Raw genomic sequence first — 20,820 nt, forward strand, 5'->3', positions numbered from 1 at the left:
CACAGCAGCCTGGACATGGTCAGGCTGTTGTGAAGATATTTTTTGTATTGAAAATTTTACTTTTTCCACAAAGTTTGTACATTTTGAGTAACACCAATAAAGCCCATCTTTAAAAGAGAGGTTCTTAAAATCTTTGTAAACGCAGGAACCGGTCCCCATGTCTGACAATCTCATGAGGCTTGAGTGACCCAGTTCATCACGTAAGGGGTTTTCTCCACCAGCAAGCTGCCCGGGTAAATAGATAATGTATCCATAAGGACATGGGCTTGCAACCTGAAATTCCCTGGAAATAGTAGTAAAACTATCCAGCTGTGTAGACATGATGCTTTAATTACAACCATCAGCTAAGCAACGTGAAGGTGAGTTGGTTCCAAATGTAACTGTCGAACACCATCGGTCAGTGACAAATGTACATAAGACAGCAGATGAATTATTTAATTGCTCTATGGATCACATAAGCATTCACACAGCACATCTGGGAGACATTGTAAGGGAATAACATTCTGAGTGAGGATTACAGTTCATAAAAAAGCCAGTAACTTAAGTCTAAAGTTAATGGAGGATTAAACGGCTCCTGTATGAATCAGCTACCAGCGCAATCATTGCTATTTTGTACAAATCCTAATAAACCAAGACACACAGGCATGACTCGCTAATCAATAATCAAGCTACTATGGGGGGGGGGGGGGGTGAGGGGGCAGAGAAATACAGCAGTTCCCAATTCACCATATCTATTTAAAATAAAGTGTTTTAATACTATAATTTACAATTTGATAATTTTTAAACAAAATATGAACTCTATAGAAAATCTTTATTCATTAAGGTAGGAGATATCAAAAGACATGGATATCAACATACAGCTGGTGGAAATTGCACTTCTCAGAATGGTCGGAGGGAAACTCGTTCAGAACTTAAGTTCGTCAGACTTCTTGCGTCCATGCTTGTATTTGTCGACGTAGGCCTTGACCAGGTTTGCCACCTTAGCGGAATTCACCTCTCCACTTTTGCTATGGCAAACCTGAGATGAAAGCAAAATATGGCCATTCATTTTTAACATCAGTTTGCTGCCAGTCTTACTGAAAAATTCTGGAATGTTCTGCAAGAACACAAAAGCAATATTTCACCTATCACCACAATAGGCCCTTCTGCACTCACCTTCTCCACTGCTTTTCGCACTATTTCCTTATACTCCTCCTTGGTAATATCCTTGTTTTGGTAGTAGGGTTTGATGGCCATTTTCACTTCATGGATGGCCTTTTCCTGAATCTGCAGCTTCTACAGAGGGGGGGGGACCCAAGACACGACATTCATACCAGGTGTGCAATACGGCAGATCACACGTGCGTGCAAATCACGGGCGTTAGCCCTGCCTTTTCCTTCTTAGAGCTGTCTGCATGCATCTCAGCACGATGCCTGTCACCAGAGCGCGGCTGAGTGGTGGAGGAAGGCAGGGCGGCGCCCGGTGCCCCCTGGGCCGTGCTGTGGGGGGGGAGAGAAGCCCCAGACCTGCTGCTGCCTGCCGCTTTCTGGGAGAGTAAAGACATAGGAAGTCAGTAAGCTGATCGGCAGCTGGTTTCAGTACTGGGGGGGGGGGGGGTTGCTCTGATATCCCCCTCCTAGACTGAGCTTGAAATGGGAGGCTAATTTACAACATCACACTGCTTTACAAATAACTCTGATTCAGAACATCTTTGACAATGTGTAATAAGTTCATTAAAAAAGTAAATAAATAAATAACCCCCCCCATTCGCTCCCCATGACAGATGGGGTTGAATCTTCTCAGATTTTTTTTCCCTTTTGAAACTCTGATTTCTGCAAATTTCAACCACGCCAATCTCACCATAAATAATAATCTCACCACAGCTAAACACAGATACTAGTGTTTTCTGTCCAGTCATATGAAATGAAGACCAAACTGACACAAATGAGACCTCGTACATCCCATTTGCAAGTCTCATACCTGTACTGTCTGGCTGTCTGCTTGCTGTATGGGAGGGGGTGGTGGCGGGGGTGGGGGGACGCCCTGTGAGACCCCCACCGGCACCTGCAGCAGAGGGACGCTAGGGTGGAGGAACATGGGGACCTGGTGGGGCACAGTAAATGGGGCTGGGGGGAGCTTGAGGGGCTGGGGGTGCGTGCCCACAGGAAAGGGCAGCAGGGGAGCCGCGGTCGGGGGGGGGGCTGGGGCCTGGGGCATCGGGAGGTGGTGCGCCACACTCAGGGGCACCTGGGGACCTCCACCTCCCTGAGCGTTCAGGTCGCCCTGAGTGGGTTCTGGGCACAAGAATGAAACGGAGCAAAATCTAAGAGGCACAGGCAACTTGACATTTACATTTTAGAGCAACCTTAAGGCCAGTCCTTCCCAACCCAGTCCTCAGGGACACCGACAGTCCACATTTTTACTCTCTCCCAGCTCCCAGCACACATGCACTGGGTATCTGCTGATTTTGGCTCCGAGTTGGGATGGTCCCTGAGCACTGGGCTGAAGAATACTGGTTAAGACAAATCAAATTTAAGAAAATAATACATAAATAAATATCACTTGATTTTAAAATGGAAGAGTATGCACAGTCTTATGTCAATCAATGCAGTAAAAAAAAAAAAAAAGCAATCTATTGTATTATTAATGAAACAGATTAGTGAATTAAAAACCTTTATGCAAGCTTCCCGATCTTAACCACTTCACTTAGAAATACTCAGCTGAGTATTTCTAAGTGCCAAACTGAAAGCCACTTCAGGAAATTCAGTTGTACGCAACTGCTGAGCCTGTCAGATAAGACACACACAGGAAAAGAGCGTATGGGTTTACCTTGCGCTGGCTTCTCTTCATCCTGTCTGCTCCAGCCACTCGAGCCCCGCCCCCGCCTGGAGTAATAATTCTGCACGTCTGCAGGCAGAGTCCGGCACACGGCCCAGTTTGAGGCAGAGGACCAGCCAGAACGGTCAATAGGGGGCTCTGGATGCTCCTGTTCCACAGTCCTCCTGTTAAGGCGATTCTCGTTGAATCGCGAGTACGAGTCATTCCCTGAATTGTTTGAAGTTCCTGAGAAAGAAGAGTTTCTTGGCTGCCACCGGTTCTGTGCTACGTCGCCTTTTTGCAGAGAGCCTCTTTGGCTCCATCCGGCACCGCGTCTCCACTCCGGAGCAGTACCTCCTTGATGAGCGTTGCGAGACCAATTGTCTCCCGCACCATTACTGCAACTGTCCTCCCACTGAGAAGAGTTCAAGCCTCTGCTTCTACTGCAATCCTCTGAGCTGTTTGCCATTTTTTCTTTCACCCATTCTGGGTTTTCCCCTCTGGCCTGGTCAAATGATGCTTCCGCAAGGGCTCCATTATCATGAGGTTCAGTGCCTGTACCTGAGGAGTTGCCTGGCCTCTCCTGGTCATGTCTCCTTGAGTTGTAGCTCTCCCGAGCATTCCTCCTGTCATCACCAGCCCACCGGTCCCTCCTCCTCGGGGAACGGCCGCCTGGCTCCGCACGTTCTGACGACGAACCTCGGCCATACCCCCTGTTCCTGGACCTAGATCTGGAACGAGACCTGGATCGAGATCTAGAACGGGATCGTGTTCTTGAACGCCTTCTACTCGTCCTCTCTCGATTACGGTTTCTTCTGTATTCGTCACTTTTCTGGCTCTCTCTGCCATTCTCTCGCTCTCTGCCACAATCCCCGGACCTGTACCTGGAGGACCAGCTGCCATTGCGATCCCAGTCACGATCGCGATCCCTGGATCTCGATCTTCTCTGCTCCGCTTTGGAATCCCTAAGACTGCTACCACTGTCCTTTGACTTTGCCTCTGACTGCTCGGGCTCCCTTTTTGACTCCTTCTTTGGTGACCAAGTAGTAGATGGGGAATGGAAACGTGACTTGCGTTGCCGGCTCACAGGCTGCTCATTCTGCTCGGGGTCCCCTTGAACTTGAGGTTTCTTGTCTTCCTCAGAAGTTTGGCTACTGGTCATGGAGTCTGTGTGCATTGGAACACTGTCACTTCTCTGCTCCGATTCAGCTTCTAATTCGCCATGATCATTACTTGGGGAGTCACAATCCATAGGTACCATTTCCATGTTGTCCTCAGATTGCTCATTTTTGCCTTCCTCATCTTCTACTCCATGTGTAAGACTTAAACAATCATCGCTTCCTTTTATAGCTATGCAGTTCTCATCAGCCTTTTCGATAACTGTACATTTGTTAATGTCTTCATTTGGTTGGTCTCTTGAGAGGTCATCCGGCTGTACATCACAGCCAGTTTCTACAGACTCTGGTCTTGAAATATCCTCATTTATATCCTCTGCAATGTGCATCTCAGTATCACCAGCGTGGTCAGCATTTGAGGACATGACGTTTGTAGGGATGCTCTCCAAATTAACCTCATCCTGGTCAGAAGAGGAAGGTGAACTGCTATTTGCCAGATCCTGGTTAGAAAGACACTTGCTATCTTCATCCAAATCAGATATGTCACCCATCCTAAATGGATTGCTCTGTGCCTCATCATCAGACAGATGCTCCAGATCTTCTTCTCCCTGGCTTTCCTGTGTCTGATACTCTGCCGCCCCCCCATCAGGACTGCGGTCTTCCCTGGTGATGTTTTCTACCTCATCTTCATCCTCCGAGCAGTGATACGAGGTTTTGGGGCCATCGTATGTGTTACAGGCCTGTGTAGGCCCACCACTCTCTGCGGTTAAAACCTGCTCACCATCTGAAATCCGCGGACCTAATTCTGCATCATCGCTGTCCTCTTCTCCGCCATCTTCATCCTCCAAGTCTTGCTGCACTTCATCACTGACATCCTCTGGGCTGTTTTGGGACTCCTGTATGTTTTTTCTCCTTGGTCGTGTATTACCCTTGAAACGCTGTTTTTCTTCAGGCCCCTGCTTTGGTTTCCTCTTTCCAGTCTGTTTCCTGTTTGTTCGGGAACCACTGCCAGCCTTGGGAGACGGGTTTGAAAAGGAGGAGTTCGAGTCAGAGCTCCCGGACTGCAAAGAACACGGGTCTTGGGCAGGGGACAGCTCCCGGGTTCTGCTGCTTCGAGTCGTTCGCGTGGGAAGCGCTGCCGGTTTACTCTTCAAGCCTTTGGCTCCAGTGGTCTTTGTTGCTTTCTCCTCCCCTTTTGCACAAGTGACAGCACAGACTTTTCCCTGAAAGGCTAAATAGTACAGAACATATCACACACATACACACACACCCAAAGGATTAAAATGCCCAAACCAGATAGACATATAGAGAAAAGGCTGATATAGATGAATACTGAGTTGCATAACGACACTAATGTTTATGACAACCCAGAGCTTTAAATAAATCCACACGAATGCAGCTCACCACGCCCCACGGTGTCATTACTCCTCAACGTGAGGCTAACAGCGAGTGACTGGATTCCCGGGAACTTACCAAACCATCTGCCTACTTGCTGCGCCTCAGAAGAGGAGTCTGGCAACAGAAATCCCGAAGGAGACACTGCATTACTCATCTCACGCGTACTGGGGGGCCGCCTGTAATACAAGGAAAGAGAATGACTACACACTCTGCCGAGCAAAATCAGAAATATGATACTATGGCATGTGAAAAGCAGAAAGAAACACTGTTACAGCAGTAATGCCAGGAGAAAACACTGCGAGGAACATGCCGACAGAAAACAAAATGCAGTGGCTCACGAATGCAGTGGCTTCAGTGAACAACTGTGAAAATCTACAAAATTTTACTCTTAGGGCTTGGAACACAGTATTACGGGGCTCAGTTTTCCAGAATCCACACAAACCAGGGACGCATACAGCCGGCGGACAAGTTGAAGAAGCAGGCTGTGCAAAAATATAGGGGCCAAACTTCCGAGTCAAAAAACTAAACTGATCTGTAGAATCTATAGCTGTGCGCTTCAACACCATGAATAAGCTCCCATAGCACAAAGCACAGAATCAAAGGAAAAAGGTAGCAAGCCCACCAGGGGAAGCCCTCGGCGGTAATGGAGGCTGTGATGGGCTGCCGAGTGCGATCCCAGACCTCCAGGTGGCAGCGTTTATGGAGAACCATGGACTCCTGCTCGTACGCAGAGATCAACTCTGCACTGCAAAAGACAGACCCCAACACGACGTTCTCATTCCATAGAAGAGTCCTCTTCATACTATACATGACATCTATCATAATTAACTCAAGATCTAAAATAGATCAATATAAATTTACACTCACAGGACTGGCGGCAGGGTCACACGCTTTCCAGTATCCAGGCCCGGAAAGGCAGGACAAGGGTCCAGGGACCAAGGACAGCAGGGCTCTGCCATTAACTGTCAAGGCGCACACATCCCGAATCAGCACCAGCCAACTTCAGGAGGATGACCTCATTCTCTGACCAATCAGACAGCCACCTCCTAGCACCAATCACCACAGTCTATTCTTAATATACTGGCAAGAAAAAAATAAATAATCACTAACCTTCTTGTTTTTCATAGCAGAAGAGTCTTGCTTGAAGTCGTTTCCAGAAAGGCCTTGAGTACGGCATATGAGATCAGAGTTTAATTCCTTCACTAAGGAGGACCTTATTCTTCTCAATTATGATACCGCATGAAAATTATACATTCACACATAGCTACGCAGATCCATGTTTTCTTAAAGGGAAAGAACACATGGGCAGTGTTGTACTGCCATCTAGTTAATCTTCCTGGAGCTAATGATCATCTCAGAACATCCCTTATCTGTGAAAATAATGTCAGGGCTCTGTTTGTGCTCCTTGCTACTGACCAGCCAGGCAAGCTGTGTGTATCCATGCAAAGTAAATGGGGAAGAGAGATATTACATTTTTTTTCAGTATGTTCAGTCACTTGGCCATGAGACATCCGGTCTGATTTTTTCTCATCTTCCCTCCTGCTGGAAATCAGAAATTTTCATGACTACCTTGGCATAAAAATCACTTCACTCAGGAGACGCCGTAAAAACCAGCACGGAAAACTCAGAAGCAAATTCCCACATTTTTGTTGTTGTTGTCGTGACCTTGGTTATATCCAGTCAAGGTAAAAGCATGTTTTTAGAGACGATGTTTGACGAGTCGCACGCATACCTCAAAACTCTCTCCTTTCCATTCTCGGCTCCCTTGTTGAAGTGACAGGTCTGTATTTCAGTCTGACTGCTTTTCGTTTTTACGGGAATCTGAAGTACAACAGTACAGTTTTGGGAGAATCAACACCATATACGTCACTCATTCAGTGCCGGATTGGAATCAGTAATTATATTTACACAAAAACTCCAACCGAGTTCATGGAACATCGCGCTTCTCCACGTACCATCACGTAACCCAGAGCATCCCATTTGTAGACGGTGTTGAATGGCCTGCGGTCCACAGGACAGGAAGGAACCATCTGCAACACAAAGCCATGATGTGGCAGGACAGCCAATGCTAAGGGGGCTAACGGCTTCGACGACGGTGCAACCAGCTAACTCCAAACCTCCTAAGCAGCACCAACACTTGTGCAACATCACCAGGGCCCTTGTTCTCATCCCCCCTAACACTAGCTAGGGAATGCTTGCATGGGCGTTCGGGGGGGGGGGGGGGGGGGGGGAGGAGGAGAACGACGCAACTTGCCTCTGCCCATTGCAGGATGCAGCGGAGGCAGAAGACGTGACAGCAGGTGGGCAGCACAGCCAGATCGCACGGCGCCAACGGGTTCAGGCAGATGGGGCACCTGTCCACCTCATCGCCCATCAGGTACCCAGCCTCTGGGGTGTCGTCTTGGCCTTTTCCGCCTAGAAAAGGCACCCTGACTTACCATGACGCATTCCGCTGGTACCCACTCCTATATTAAATAGTTTTTCCCCCCCTTCGCTTAATATGTTAGTTTACTAATGATCTTGTAGCAAACAAGCACAGATTACTTAATTATCCCATTTTGCCCCCTTCAACAGCAATACAATACTTCCAACTGCACTCAATTTAGCCGGTCAGCCATTAGATTGATAAGTGCCTGCTGGTGGCACATGCCCACAGCTAACTGCACCGATCGCACCATTAAGCACAGGTGCACGCAACATTAAAAGCCGACTCCATGCCTTGAGCACTACATATGGCAGTTCTCTTTAATGATTTTTTTGAATAAACGCCAGGACTTAATTCTGCTTAATTAAAGCTCCAATCCTGGACCCAACATTAGCTTCAGAGGTCTTCAGTCGGCTACCTCCCAGGACGGCAAGCAAGCCGCACAGTAGCCTGTCGCCAATACCCTGAGTGACAGCGAGGGTTACGTCGCTGGATGGGTGGGTCAGCCTCATCTTAGATGGGAGCGGAGCGCCACGCTTAAACTTGGCCTTTCTGTATAGGAGACAGACCATGAGAGACACTCGCCGGCATTACCGCTGCCAGCAAAACTGTGTGCGGGCCTGTTGGAAGCAATGTGACAATCGCTGAACTCCTTCCCTCTTCATTCGGGATTGAATAAAGCCGATAGTTTTATTATTTCACTGTTTAGAGTTCAGTGACTACAGCCATTAAATCCTCCTCAGCCACTATACTGGTATCGTCTTTAAGCTAAACCCCAAGCTGAGCTGAATTAGACCGACCCACCCACTGACCTCCCGACCGCACGCGCACACACACACACACACACACACACACGTGTGCACACACACATGATTAATAAGTAATGATCACTTTATACAAACAAACCCGGAATTGAGAACCTGTCTGATAAACAAAACAATGACATGTTCATCTGAACGCAAAACCTAATAACTTTCTGCTCCAAACTGCAAAAATATGGTTTTTAATTTCTGTCAAGTATCAATGAAAACTTAAAAAGAAAAACAGCCCAGTGAGTGATGCCAGAGCACAGATTTATCGCTCACATGCTTATGCCTGGATCTGCAAACAAACGAAAACCCTTCCTTCAGTTAATTATGCAGGCAGCAGAGGCCTTTACATGCAGCAAAGTACAATGAGACCCCGGTGGCCTGACAATCCTCAGACACAGCATACCGTGCTGGACGACACAATAACGCAAGGGAAATTTAATACAGGCCATTATCAATTCATCTGTTTTCAATAACCGCTGATGCTTTTGGGTTTGTGGTGGCCTGAAGCACAGGATACATACCACAAAGACTGACAGGCAGGCTGTGGGGTATTATAGAGCAGCGTTTCCTAATCCGGTCCTCGGCGACCCACAGACAGTCCACATTTTTGCTCCCTCCCAGCTCCCAGGAGCAAAACCGTGGACTGACGGTGGACCAGATTGGAAACACTGCTACAGAGCCATGGGACTGCTTTATTTACTCATACAAAAGGCAGTTCCGAGTCAAAATTGACCTGAAATGTATGTATTTGGGGGGCGGCATGGTGGTGCAGTGGTTAGCACTGTTGCCTCACACCTCTGGGACTCGGGTTCCAGTGTCCGCTTGGTTACATGTGTGCGGAGTTTGCATGTTCTCCCCATGTCATCGTGGGGTTTCTTCCGGGTACTCCGGTTCCCCCCCCCCCACAGTCCAAAAACATGCTGAGGCTAATTGGAGTTGCTAAATTGTCCATAGGTCTGCATGTGTGAGTGAATGGTGTGTGAATGTGCCCATGATGGGCTGGCCACCCATCCTGGGTTGTTTCCTGCCTCGTGCCCATTGCTTCCGGGATAGGCTCCGGACCCCCCGTGACCCAGTAGGATAAGCGGTTTGGAAAATGGATGGATGGACGTATTTGGATTAGGAAACCAAAGCGCAAACTCAACACTAAGCAGACGGGTATGGCTAGCAGGCAAAACATAATTAAAGTTTCATTTTGAGTGATAAACTGTCCATCAAACCTACAACGTTCATGAGGCAGGATGATCAACAGTAATTAAAACACAAGTGGCTTTTAAATTTGAAAGTTAAATGCAAGGCTACCAATCTACAATAGGAAACGAAAAAATGCTAAGCCCTTTCGTGTCATTTTAATTATATGAAAAAAAGACAACTGGGTTTTATGTTTTAAGCACATTTTTACAAGTAGCAAGTGTGACGTTATTTAAAAATCAGAAAATATTTTAGGTTCAACAAAAAGGAAAGAAAAATATTGAGTTTCTTTCAACGGGACTCATTTGTACTGGTAAACACTGTTGCTCACTTGTTAAAACAGATGTTTACTGATGCAGCAAGGTGACTTCGTTCCCATGGAAATGGGAGCGTGCTGGTTTACATACATGCTTTCTTTAGGGACGTGGTTATGCAGGAGAGCCTTCATTTCAGCCAACCAAGGACAACAAAACGAAACCGTAAAGCTTCAAGCAAAAAAAAGCATTTCAACGTGGGTGCCAAGACTGCGATGAAGCTCACTGCATGTCTAAAGAGAACATTCAAGATGCTGTACAAAACAAAATCTACACGCGTTATACAATCTCCAAGGATTTCCGACAATAAAGAACACAGAAAATGGGAATTGGAATAGGGTCATTTCAAATGACATTTCAGTAATCGTTTTATAGTTTACAAATGCTTCATTAGAGATCATTTACTAATAAAAAGCCTGAGCTTTGATTTCAGGATGATGACTGATTTGATTGCCAATGAAAAGAAGAACGAAAGCTCTTATTACATAAAACAGAAGCCAGGGGGCATGAACGCAAATCCCAATTTGCAAATCCTGTTCCTGTCAGACTCAACCTGTGCTACCTGTGCAAATAACAGCGATAACGCTCTGTACCTATAACCATCTATGCAGGGAACTGCCTTCACAATGTACATACTCACCATTTCCTGTCTCCTCAGTCATCTTTGGCACCATGATCCCCCCTCCCCTCAAGTGACTAGATACCTGTGAGGGAAGACAAACAGATTATCTTTGTAAATTCTGCCCCCTCGGCTGCCCCAACACAGCCAAAAACTGCATCAACGCATAAACGAAAAGCAACAGGTTAAGCACGCAGTACGTGATTGTCGCATACACACACGATAGCATGACATTACCACAGCATTTAACGGTCAGTTCTCAGGACTTCAGAAAACACCACTAAAGGACCAAGACATTGCAGCACAGCACCCATGCCTGCACACTAATAGACATTAAAACTGCAGCTAACCACTCTGATGTCAATGTAATTAACCATTACCAGGGGTGGTTATGGGGCACTGCTTTGAAAGGGATGCTTTGCAACATGGGAAACACCCCTAATAAAACTGAAACATTCAAAAGGTCAGTCAAGATTAATGTTAAAATCCAAAACTTACGATTTAGCCACATACATAAAAAAAGGACAGGCAGACCTAATCATCTTCTTGATTTCTCATCTACAATAACTCACAACCTATCCCAACTGCAAAATACAAATGGTCTCTAATGGTAGGAGGTGGTTTGAAGAGTCAATTCTCCTGTCAAATGAAACTGAAGACTAATTAGATTAACTTTTGGGACAAAAATTTGATTCATATCAAGGTTTAAAACACTGCAGCCGTCACATTCACCGAAGCCCGTCTTCAGTTCACAGCACCCTGCCACCTTCCCCAGAGCGTCCCATAAGAAAAATCCCACACACTGACACTCAGGGCCGGTCAATGCTCCCGGTCCAATAGGCCGCCACCTTGCCAACCAATTTCACTTTGCCTCGAACGAGGGGGGCGCCGGTGGTGATGCCCACCTAGGGCGCCACATCAGCTTAGACTGGTACTGCTGACCCTGGCCTACTCACCAGTCCACACTTAGCGCTTAGTTCCCGTATGACGTCATGCTACCAGGGTAAGGCTAATTAAAAGCAAAATCGTTAATTTCCGCTCCCCTCAGTGAAACCCACCGAAGATCTTCCCGCAATGAGAGACAGCCACAGAAACACTGGTCCAAAATTATATCACATGCTTTTTTAGGTTATTGTTTTTCTATTATTTGAATTCCATGTTTCTTGGCGCTTATAGCTACTTTTTGAACTTTAATAAGCCGGATGTTGATAAATATTCTGCTCCAGCGTGAAGGGGCCCGAGCCGGAGTAACAGCGTTCATACAGCCGCGGACACAGGAGCGCAAATTCGGCTCTAACTAGCGAGTTACCGAGTTAACATCGACCGGTCATCCTTTTATTTTAATCGTAGGAGTGGTTAACTAGCTCCAGAACCTGAGGCTCGGGTCCTACCTGCCGCCTATGGGCCCCGGGGACGCCCGGCCCTCTGAGCGCCGCCAAAACAGCGACTCGTAACTTTCAAAGAGCAAAAGGCCGGACAAAGTAGGGTAAACAAAAGGCGGCGAGGCGCCTGGCTCCAGCCCCCAGTCCGCCTCGCCGAGTCGCGGGCAGGGTGAGCTTCGGGCGGCGAGGGGCGCCAGCGGAGCCCCCTGGGCACACGGATCCTTTGGGGGCAGCGCAGGAGCACCGAACCGGGCAGGCCCCGGGAAAGCTACGGAGCAGCCGGCCGCGCCGTGTGCCCGAGCGGCAGCGCGTCCGTCCGATCAACTTTCAGTCTTATTCCTTAACACCCAAGATGAAGCAAAACACCCAAATAACTCACTTTTGCATGGAAAATTATTTAACAAAAAAGTAATGGGAGTAGCGGGGGAGCCGAAGCGGCGAGAAGGCTGTAGTTATATAGCTCGCCATGTGCCACATGTAAACTACCGTGACCTTTCAACTCAGAAGGCCCAACTCGCCCGTAACACTCGGGGGGAAAAGTGCATGGCGTAGTTGAAATAAAGCACAAGTGCGATTATTTCGCCGACAAAGTGCGCGGAAGCGATCGTCGGCAGGTGAGTAATAACAAAGATTCGGCAGCAATGTGTAAATGTCAACATCCCGGATCGCTCGCCGCCTTCGCCTGTTAAATACTCCGCAGAAGCCGACGGCTTTTTACCCGCTTAGGCGGCCGCCGACGCCGCGTGTCCAACAGCTTTAAAAGTGCGAACAAAATAAACACAATTTACAACTTACCTTGTTGAGAAGCTAAGCTGCTACTAAGACAACATTAAAAAGTCCCGGTTCTGTCTAGGAACTAACATGGAGTCTCTTTAATCCGCGCCGTCGGTGTATTTCCGGGAGCCGGTGTTGTGCCCTAAACTGCCCCCCTGCCACGGATTGCCTCTCCTGACGTCATCGCTCCATTTAAAGGCAAAGTCGCTTCTCCAGCGCAGCAGAAGCGAACGCTCGCTTGTACTTTCTTGCCCTAAATCGACTGAAAAAACTCAAAGTAGTTGTTTATTATGCCTTTTTTACATTCGAACCTTAAGTTGTCATTCACAACCTCCTGTAATTCGTCACAAATGTGACGGTAGCTTTTTCATTAAAACGCTACAGTAACGCTTTTCTTCTCGACAATGCTCGTCTGTGCAAATACAGTCGCTTTCAGTCACAAGAAGGGACTGATTTAGTTGAAATATATTTTTGATACTTTGTTGAATCCATTCTGCTGAAAATTTCTTCTATTCTGTCGTCGTATAATATAATACGGCGTTTAACTTCATACTCAGCACCGTCACGCTTGGAAATGATCTGACATCGATCCACAGTCAGCTAAATTCACCATTCACTCTAAACCCCGTGTGTGCAATACAGCTAACAAGTCGTATTGCAAGTCGTCCAGCAATAAGAAAAAGACTCGGGGGGGGGGGGGGGGGGCATTTTATAGCAGGCCACACTGCCAAAGAATGCTCCCCCATGTCTAACTGGCTGGGGAGATGGTACTTGCACCACATACTCATATTTGTCCCTTATTTATGCTGTATAAATTACTTTGGGCTGGGCCATAAGGAAAAGATTCTAGCTGGGGGGGCCTCTTAGAGCAGGCCTCCTTGCCACAGAATGCCCCCCTGTCTAACTCTAGTTGGGAAAATGCTACATGCACCAAACTTGCACCAGTTACTCATATTTACCCTTTATTTATGCTGTAGAAATTACTTTGGGCTGGGCCATAAGGAGAAGATTTTAGCTGGGGGGGGGGGGTTGTATTTTATAGCTGGCCACCCTGCCACATAAGAACATAAGAACTATACAAACGAGAGGAGGCCATTTGGCCCATCAAGCTCGCTTGGGGAGAACTAAACTAATAGCTCAGAGTCGTTAAAATCTTATCTAGCTCTGATTTAAAGGAACCCAAGGATTCAGCTTGCACTACATTATCAGGAAGGCTATTCCATACTCTGACTACACGCTGTGTAAAGAAGTGATTCCTTAAATCCAGCTTGAAATGTTCTCCCGCTAATTTCCACCTATGGCCACAAGTTCGTGTATTTAAACTAATGCTGAAGTAACTATTTGGTTGAACAGCATCCAAACCTGTTAGAATCTTATATACCTGGATCATGTCCCCCCTCAGTCTCCTTTGCTTGAGACTGAACAGATTTAGCTCAAGTAACCGTTCCTCGTATGACATTCCTCTAAGACCAGGAATCATTTTTGTGGCCCTACGCTGCACCTTTTCTAAGGCCACAATGTCCTTTTTAAGATATGGTGACCAAACCTGCACACAATATTCTAGGTGAGGTCTCACCAAGGAATTGTATAATCTTGGCATTACCTCCCTTGACTTAAACTCCACACACCTGGAGATATACCCTAACATCCTATTGGCCTTTTTTATTGCTTCCCCACACTGGCGAGAATGGGACATGGAAGCATCAACATACACACCAAGGTCTTTCTCATGATCAGCTACCTTTATTTCAGTGGCACCCATGAAATACCTGTACTTTATATTTCTGCTCCCTAGATGGAGTACCTTACATTTATCGACATTAAATTTCATCTGCCAGGTATCGGCCCAGTCACTAATTAAATCAAGATCCCGCTGTAGCTGCTGAGCCGCTAATTCAGTATCTGCTACACCAACCACCTTGGTGTCATCTGCAAATTTCACCAGTTTACTGTATATATTGGTATCCATATCATTTATGTAAATCAGAATGCCCCCCTGTCTAACTCTGGCTGGGAAAATCCTACATGCACCAAACTTGCACCAGATACTCATATTTACCCCTTATTTATGCTGTATAAAGTACTTTGGGTTGGGCCATAAGGAGAAGATTTTAGCTGGGGGGGGGGGGTGTATTTTATAGCTGGCCACCCTGCCACAGAATGCCCCCCCTGTCTAACTCTGGCTAAGAAAATGCTACATGCACCAAACTTGCACCAGTTACTACTAGAGTTAGACAGGGGGGGGAGCATTCTGTGGCAGGGTGGCCTGCTCTAAGACGCCCCCCTAGCTAGAATCATATTTCAGTCGGTTTAGAGCAAGAAAGTGAATTTACAGTGAGCTTTTGCTGCGCTGGAGAAGCGACTTTGCCTTTAAATGGAGCGATGACGTCAAGAGAGGAAATCCGTGGTAGGAGGCAGTTCAGGGCTGAACACTGGATTCGGGGATCCTGAGCCGAACCGAGCCGGCGCAGGAGCGCAAGCCCAAAACGGCGTCGATGTGGATGTGTGCGAGCCCGGGGGAACGCGGAGCAGGAGAATATACGGCTTCCTAAACATGTTCCTAAATTTAATCCTGGAGTTGCGTCACGTGTGATGAAGAAGAGCCACACAGGCTCACCCCGCCAGCAAAATAAGTTTTAAACACGACTGTTGACGAGCTACAGACAAACCCGGGTCAAAGCAAAATAAAGTGTAAGATGCAAGTTGACTGCTACTCAGTCTCGGTTAATCCTCAGTTTTCATGCATGTATAATAAGCTTTCGCGTGCATGGGGAAAAAAATAAAATCATCAAAATATGTATATGTCACACGGTGATCTATGCCTTAACAGTAAAACTAACCAATCGGATCGGAAAAGCCAAATCGGGCTATTAGCTTCTACCGCCCGCCAGAGACCAGAGTCTGAGAGCTACTTCAATGAGTCTCCTCTAGATGTCGCGCTTATCTCCTTTTGTTTTTGAATTACATACGGACGCTCAGAAAAGTCCCGTGCTGCCATCTACAGCACTGGGGTGAGAACACAGCAATTTCGGCTGTAAATTCACTTCCTAATAAAAAAAAGACTATATATTTTTTTTAAACCATGAAATTTATCGTAAACTAAGGCAGCCATTTTGCAAAAGAAAATCATGTCGTGATAGAATCACGTCGGCCTTCATTTTGCCGAAATATAAACATTTGACTTGTTCTTAGAAAACATGTAATTCACAACTACGTAAGTCTCAAGTACTCTTCATCATTGATATACCAAAAGAAACATATTTGCTGTGTTCTTAAATGTTTAGGTCTTATGCCAATTTGTCAAGTTACAGAACGCGATGATTTTTAATCAGTTCAAATTACTGTTCTGTAAGTATACCAGGGAAAAGACGTTTTTCTGCCCTCTGGTGTTACAAATGCGACAGGTGCCTGTATCACACTAAAGGCTCAATCGCACTTAAAAGTTACAGAATGTAGGAATAGTTTATTAATGACATATTTACTCATCATATCATGATACAAGAACTATTATTGAAAATAAATTAATATGATTATTATTGTTAGGTGTCATGACTGATGACAATGCAGAGAGCGCTTCTCTTGAAACTCCTGTCTTCTGTCTTGTTCTTTAGTCTTCCCAGTTGCAAGTTCATCATTTTGATGAGACCTATCGCACTGTATAATCAAAGCACTGATTCCTGGTCTTTGTTACCTATTTAATACCATGCCTGCCACCCATCCATCCATCCATCCATCCATCTATTTTCCGTAACTGCTTATCCTGTTCGGAGTTGCAGAGGACCCAGAGCCTATCCCAGAGGTTACGGGTGCAAGTCAAGGAAGAACTGAGGATGGAGCACCAACGGGTCGCATATCAGTGCCTACCGATCTCCCAAAGCCATTGCTTTTCTCTCAGCCCAGGGTGGCCCACTGAAACGAATCCTGCAGTTAGTCACACTGATCAAAAAATTGTTATGTATTGTGCCTGTTGTTGAACTTTAACAAACAATGTTTTGAGAGGCAGTAAATCAGTGTTCCTAATAATCTATAACAACAATGATATGTGATCTGTTTTACAGTGTATAGTGCACATAGAAATATCGTTATAGAAACATCCTGCTGAATCCCTGTCGTTAAATATAACATGACTTAAAATACAATAACTGCTGAATAAAGACTGGATCTAGGATTGTAGGTTCATTTGACACAGAACAGTATCTGAAGCCAACAGTATCTTGTGATCAGTGATCCTGAAGCAGACAGTGGTGTAATTTGGGACTACAAGAATGGCCGTTTGTGAATCTCCTGCCTGCAATTCCATTGCAAGTAAAAACTTGTGAGATACTTGTCCAGGAGGAAGTAAGCAAGTAAGAAGCTAAAGGTATTAACAGGAAGTGAGTTGCACTAACTAGTTTTTACCAGCAGGGGACGCCAACGCGTTGATTATTCAAGATTTGTGCCTGTGAGCCTATACATTTCAGTACATATATCTTTTACATATTAAGTTAATTGTTTTTAATTTAAGGCAGTTCATTCACATCGTGGATCCTTAGTATTGTTTTTATAATACAGAATTAACAGCAAGCATAATAAACACTGTATAAATAAGTCAAAGTATCTTCATCTTCAGCTAAATGATCCTTAGTGCAAGAAGACAGTGTTAAGCAGAAAATAAATGTGAATATTGAAACATTGACAATCTGACAATTTACACACTACATGCTGAGGCAGAGACTTAATGCATAGACAGAGAAATACGATCAAAAACATAATTTAAAAACATTAATATATGTGCAGTTGTATAAATGGGTATGATTTGCATGAGTTGTAAGCACAACACTGAAAAAAGAAATAAAAAAAAACTTAAATGCATATGTTACTAGTAAGATAATAGCTTAGTATCAGGAGAATAGCTTATTATCGGCAATGGCAATAAAACTGAACAAAGCCGAAATTACTCTAGTTAACGGTCCTCTGGGGTTTTCGGAATAAAATCACGTCAGATCGATTTTCCAGAGGGAGCAGATTTGTTTATGGATGATGCCCAAGATCATTCGGATTGTCCTTTATCGACACATCCGCCTTTCCCTGTGGCTTCAATAACATGCTGCGCTGGCTTGTATACAAATTATTTGTGGGATTGATATAGAAGGTCACAGACTGACTCTTTACCATCAGTGGAGGCAGGGGGTGACTGGTTTGACCTTACACCCAGTTCCCCGTCAAAAATGCCATTCGATTGTTGAAATAATGCAATGTGTTTACCGTGAGAAAATCAAATCCAGCTTCACATGCTGAAGCTGGTAGTATGACTGAATCGTTAATGTTTCTGATACACAAACACATCAACAGATTAATTTACTTTTATCAAACATTTTCATCCCAAAAGACTTACGGAAAAAAACAGTTATCCAGTTGGGAAATAAACAAAGCAGAGAATTACTGGCACATAAATTTAACATCTGGTTACTTTTCAACTGTCTTGCACAAGCAGTCCAATATTTGTTTCTGGTAAAGAGCACTGAAATCACCCTTTCAGACTACATTCACCGTTACCTACCTGAATTTTGTCCACTCATTATGGTGAAGTAATAAGAAATTTTATCATTTGGAAATGCAGCTATTGTAAATAATAAGAATATTTCATTTTGACTATTTCTCATTTGGAAACACACTTTCCGGCAGGGGGCTTTAGGGTCCGTGTCTGGGGTTACACATAGCCAGAACATCCGTTTACATATCACTTCTGTAAATCCATCAGCTTATCTCTGCCAGATGTGTTTCTTCCTGCAGATGTCATGTCAGCCAAGACAAAGCCCAGTTTGGAAAGAAATATGGCAGGGTTGTCAGAACATGTAAATTAAAGACTGGCAGTTTATCAGCAAATGTGCTCCTGTTACAGCCCCCCCCCCCCCCACCCACCAAAACACACCCCATTATTATGACCCAGAGATGGTTTTCATATGATTACAGGCTTTGAGCCATTGAAATGCAGTTTGATGGTGACTGTGTTAATTGTAATGCTGTTCCAGGGCACCAGTGCTGATGTGCTTTATTGTTAATGCTTAACCAACATGGCAGGATGCTCTTTTTTCAGCTGGTCACAGATGTCAGTCTGACCTTTGCTTGGATTCTCGGTCAGTAATTCCAAAGTCATTTATGCCTTGTGTTTGTTAGGTAATTGGGCAAAAATGAAATAATTTTAGCCATAGTTATGGTATATCCTAAGGAAACATATATTAGAACAATTATTGCATTCGTTATACAGTACAACTTTGGAACTGGAACATCTCTTAACTCGGATGTCAAACAGTTCTGTCATATTATACTTCGAGTTGTACCTTAACTGAAATCTTCCATTCCTGCTAAAATTTGTATAGGTTGAGGCAATTTGTACCTCGAACAGAATGGTCATGAAAAATCGAGCTGCAACTCAACCAGAAACGCATCTCCTCTCCACCCGCCACTTCCAGTACGCCATCAGCTCACCTCTGTACAGGTAACGTGCTCATAAATTGTCACTTATTCGTGTGCATTAGTTTTATAATGATTTCATGTCTTTTATCATTAGTTAGGTAGGTAAATTGGCAGTTATTTGGGGGTCTGGCACAAATTAAATTCATTTACATTATTTCTTCTGGGGAAAAATCGCCAGCCTTGTGAAATGAAGTAAGTTCATGTTCTGAGGTATCACTGTCCTAGATGAAGATATCCATGGCACTAACGGTGTCACGTCCTGCCTGCTATGTCCACATGACCCTCCTGTCTCCTCCCTGGCGTGACCCTAATGAGACACGCCCATTAATTGTTTGTCCTACCTCTCATTTCCGCCCTCGTGTTACTCACTGCAACTTGTCTCTCATTTGCTCCCTAGTCAGCCTTGTATAAACGTGCCGTTCAGTCCTGTGTTCCCCAGTTCAGTCATTCATGTCGACCCATTCTGTTCCTTGTGCCCTTCTTTAGTTTCAGTCCATCCCTGTTTTGACCGCTCAGAGTCTAGTTTGTCTCCTTATTCCTTTTTTACCCAATAAAACCTTTTTTGATTTCCAGAAGCAGTCAGTTTTCCTCAACAGTATCATAGCTTTCACCAATTTTTTTGCCACACACTCAATGTGCGATGTAACCATCTCATTTTACCAGTGGAAAATGTGTGAGAGTTTAGCAGTATGAGTTACGGTGGTGAAATGTTTACTTTACATAGCCTATCACAGGGACACTCTGTACAGTTAGTGTAGGGTTTGTTTTTATATGTTTGAGTATGATACCTAAGTACTTTAATATATATGAGTCAGGCGTTCATGCGTGGTTTTAAAGGGGTGGCCGGGGTAAACAATGGGTGTTTCTCAATACCAAGAACGTAAAGATCATACTTGTGGCTTTTGCAAAATCGGTCTTGTTTACCGGCCTTCCAAGAACGAATTTAGGGCACAATGAATCATGGGATTGGTCTTATTTGGGAGGATGCAACCGATGTACCCTTGATATTTGGGGCAAGGCAAGAATGACATCAGGAGATTTTTACCATACTATGTACTTCTGTTCTAGTGTATTGGAACTGGTTTATGGTAATGGACGATGACATAACATGGGTACAGCGGCGTACCAGGACAGTCAAGTATGCATATTGAGAAACACTCAATGTCACTCCTATAATCTGACTGGCTACCCAAGATGCCACTACAAAATTTCTGTCAGGTCATTGGCTTCCACCTTGCTGCAGCAGGTGTTTGGCCAACATTCCTTGCTTACCCAGATAACTTTGTGCATTAATAGTAGTAACTCTGGCTTTTCAAAATCACAATGCTGGTTCTATCTTAAGCGTGAACATGTCACCTCAGGAACTTGCGTTACAGGGCTGACCAGCTCCAGAGCAGGATTCTGGCTGTAATATCTTCCAACAAGCAAGCCAGGCAATTTTTAATCATGGACTTTTGATGTCAGCAGACAGAGGTGCACACTGACCATTGTGGAGTTTCTAGCTCTTTTGCTGTATGTATTGCATCTTGTTAATATCT

General features: G+C 45.1%; 1 protein-coding gene across 2 annotated transcripts; it reads right to left on the reverse strand.

The window, feature by feature from the left end:
• Nucleotides 1-414: 414 nt before the first annotated feature.
• Nucleotides 415-13,003, reverse strand: scaf11 (SR-related CTD-associated factor 11). 2 transcript variants are annotated; one of them, XM_049009555.1, is made up of 15 exons: nucleotides 12,848-13,003; nucleotides 10,692-10,755; nucleotides 7,564-7,724; nucleotides 7,265-7,339; nucleotides 7,042-7,130; nucleotides 6,781-6,848; nucleotides 6,420-6,472; nucleotides 6,177-6,271; nucleotides 5,932-6,054; nucleotides 5,385-5,485; nucleotides 2,809-5,142; nucleotides 1,960-2,273; nucleotides 1,370-1,525; nucleotides 1,156-1,275; nucleotides 415-1,018 (listed from the first exon to the last, which is right to left on the reverse strand). In XM_049009555.1, exons 2-15 carry the CDS (start codon nucleotides 10,723-10,725, stop codon nucleotides 905-907), a joined length of 3,837 nt encoding a protein of 1,278 aa, XP_048865512.1. In that variant the 5' UTR covers nucleotides 10,726-10,755; nucleotides 12,848-13,003; the 3' UTR covers nucleotides 415-904. The 2 variants fall into 2 exon arrangements, with proteins under 2 accessions (XP_048865512.1, XP_048865511.1); XM_049009554.1 differs by having other exon boundaries at nucleotides 6,781-6,851.
• Between the last annotated feature and the right edge of the window lie 7,817 nt (nucleotides 13,004-20,820).

The sequence above is a fragment of the Brienomyrus brachyistius genome, chromosome 3 (genome assembly GCF_023856365.1).
Source record: "Brienomyrus brachyistius isolate T26 chromosome 3, BBRACH_0.4, whole genome shotgun sequence".
Lineage (NCBI taxonomy): Eukaryota > Metazoa > Chordata > Actinopteri > Osteoglossiformes > Mormyridae > Brienomyrus > Brienomyrus brachyistius.

What these genes read in the sequence shown, in the direction of transcription:
- scaf11 (XM_049009554.1), bottom strand. Translation starts at nt 10,725, where the DNA reads ATGGTGCCAAAGATGACTGAGGAGACAGGAAATG. An exon ending in CTGCTATGAAAAACAAGAAG is followed by an intron (nt 6,272 to 6,419) that starts GTTAGTGATTAT and finishes GCGCCTTGACAG; the next exon opens with TTAATGGCAGAGCCCTGCTG. An exon ending in ACAGCTCTAAGAAGGAAAAG is followed by an intron (nt 1,276 to 1,369) that starts GCAGGGCTAACG and finishes CCCCCTCTGTAG; the next exon opens with AAGCTGCAGATTCAGGAAAA.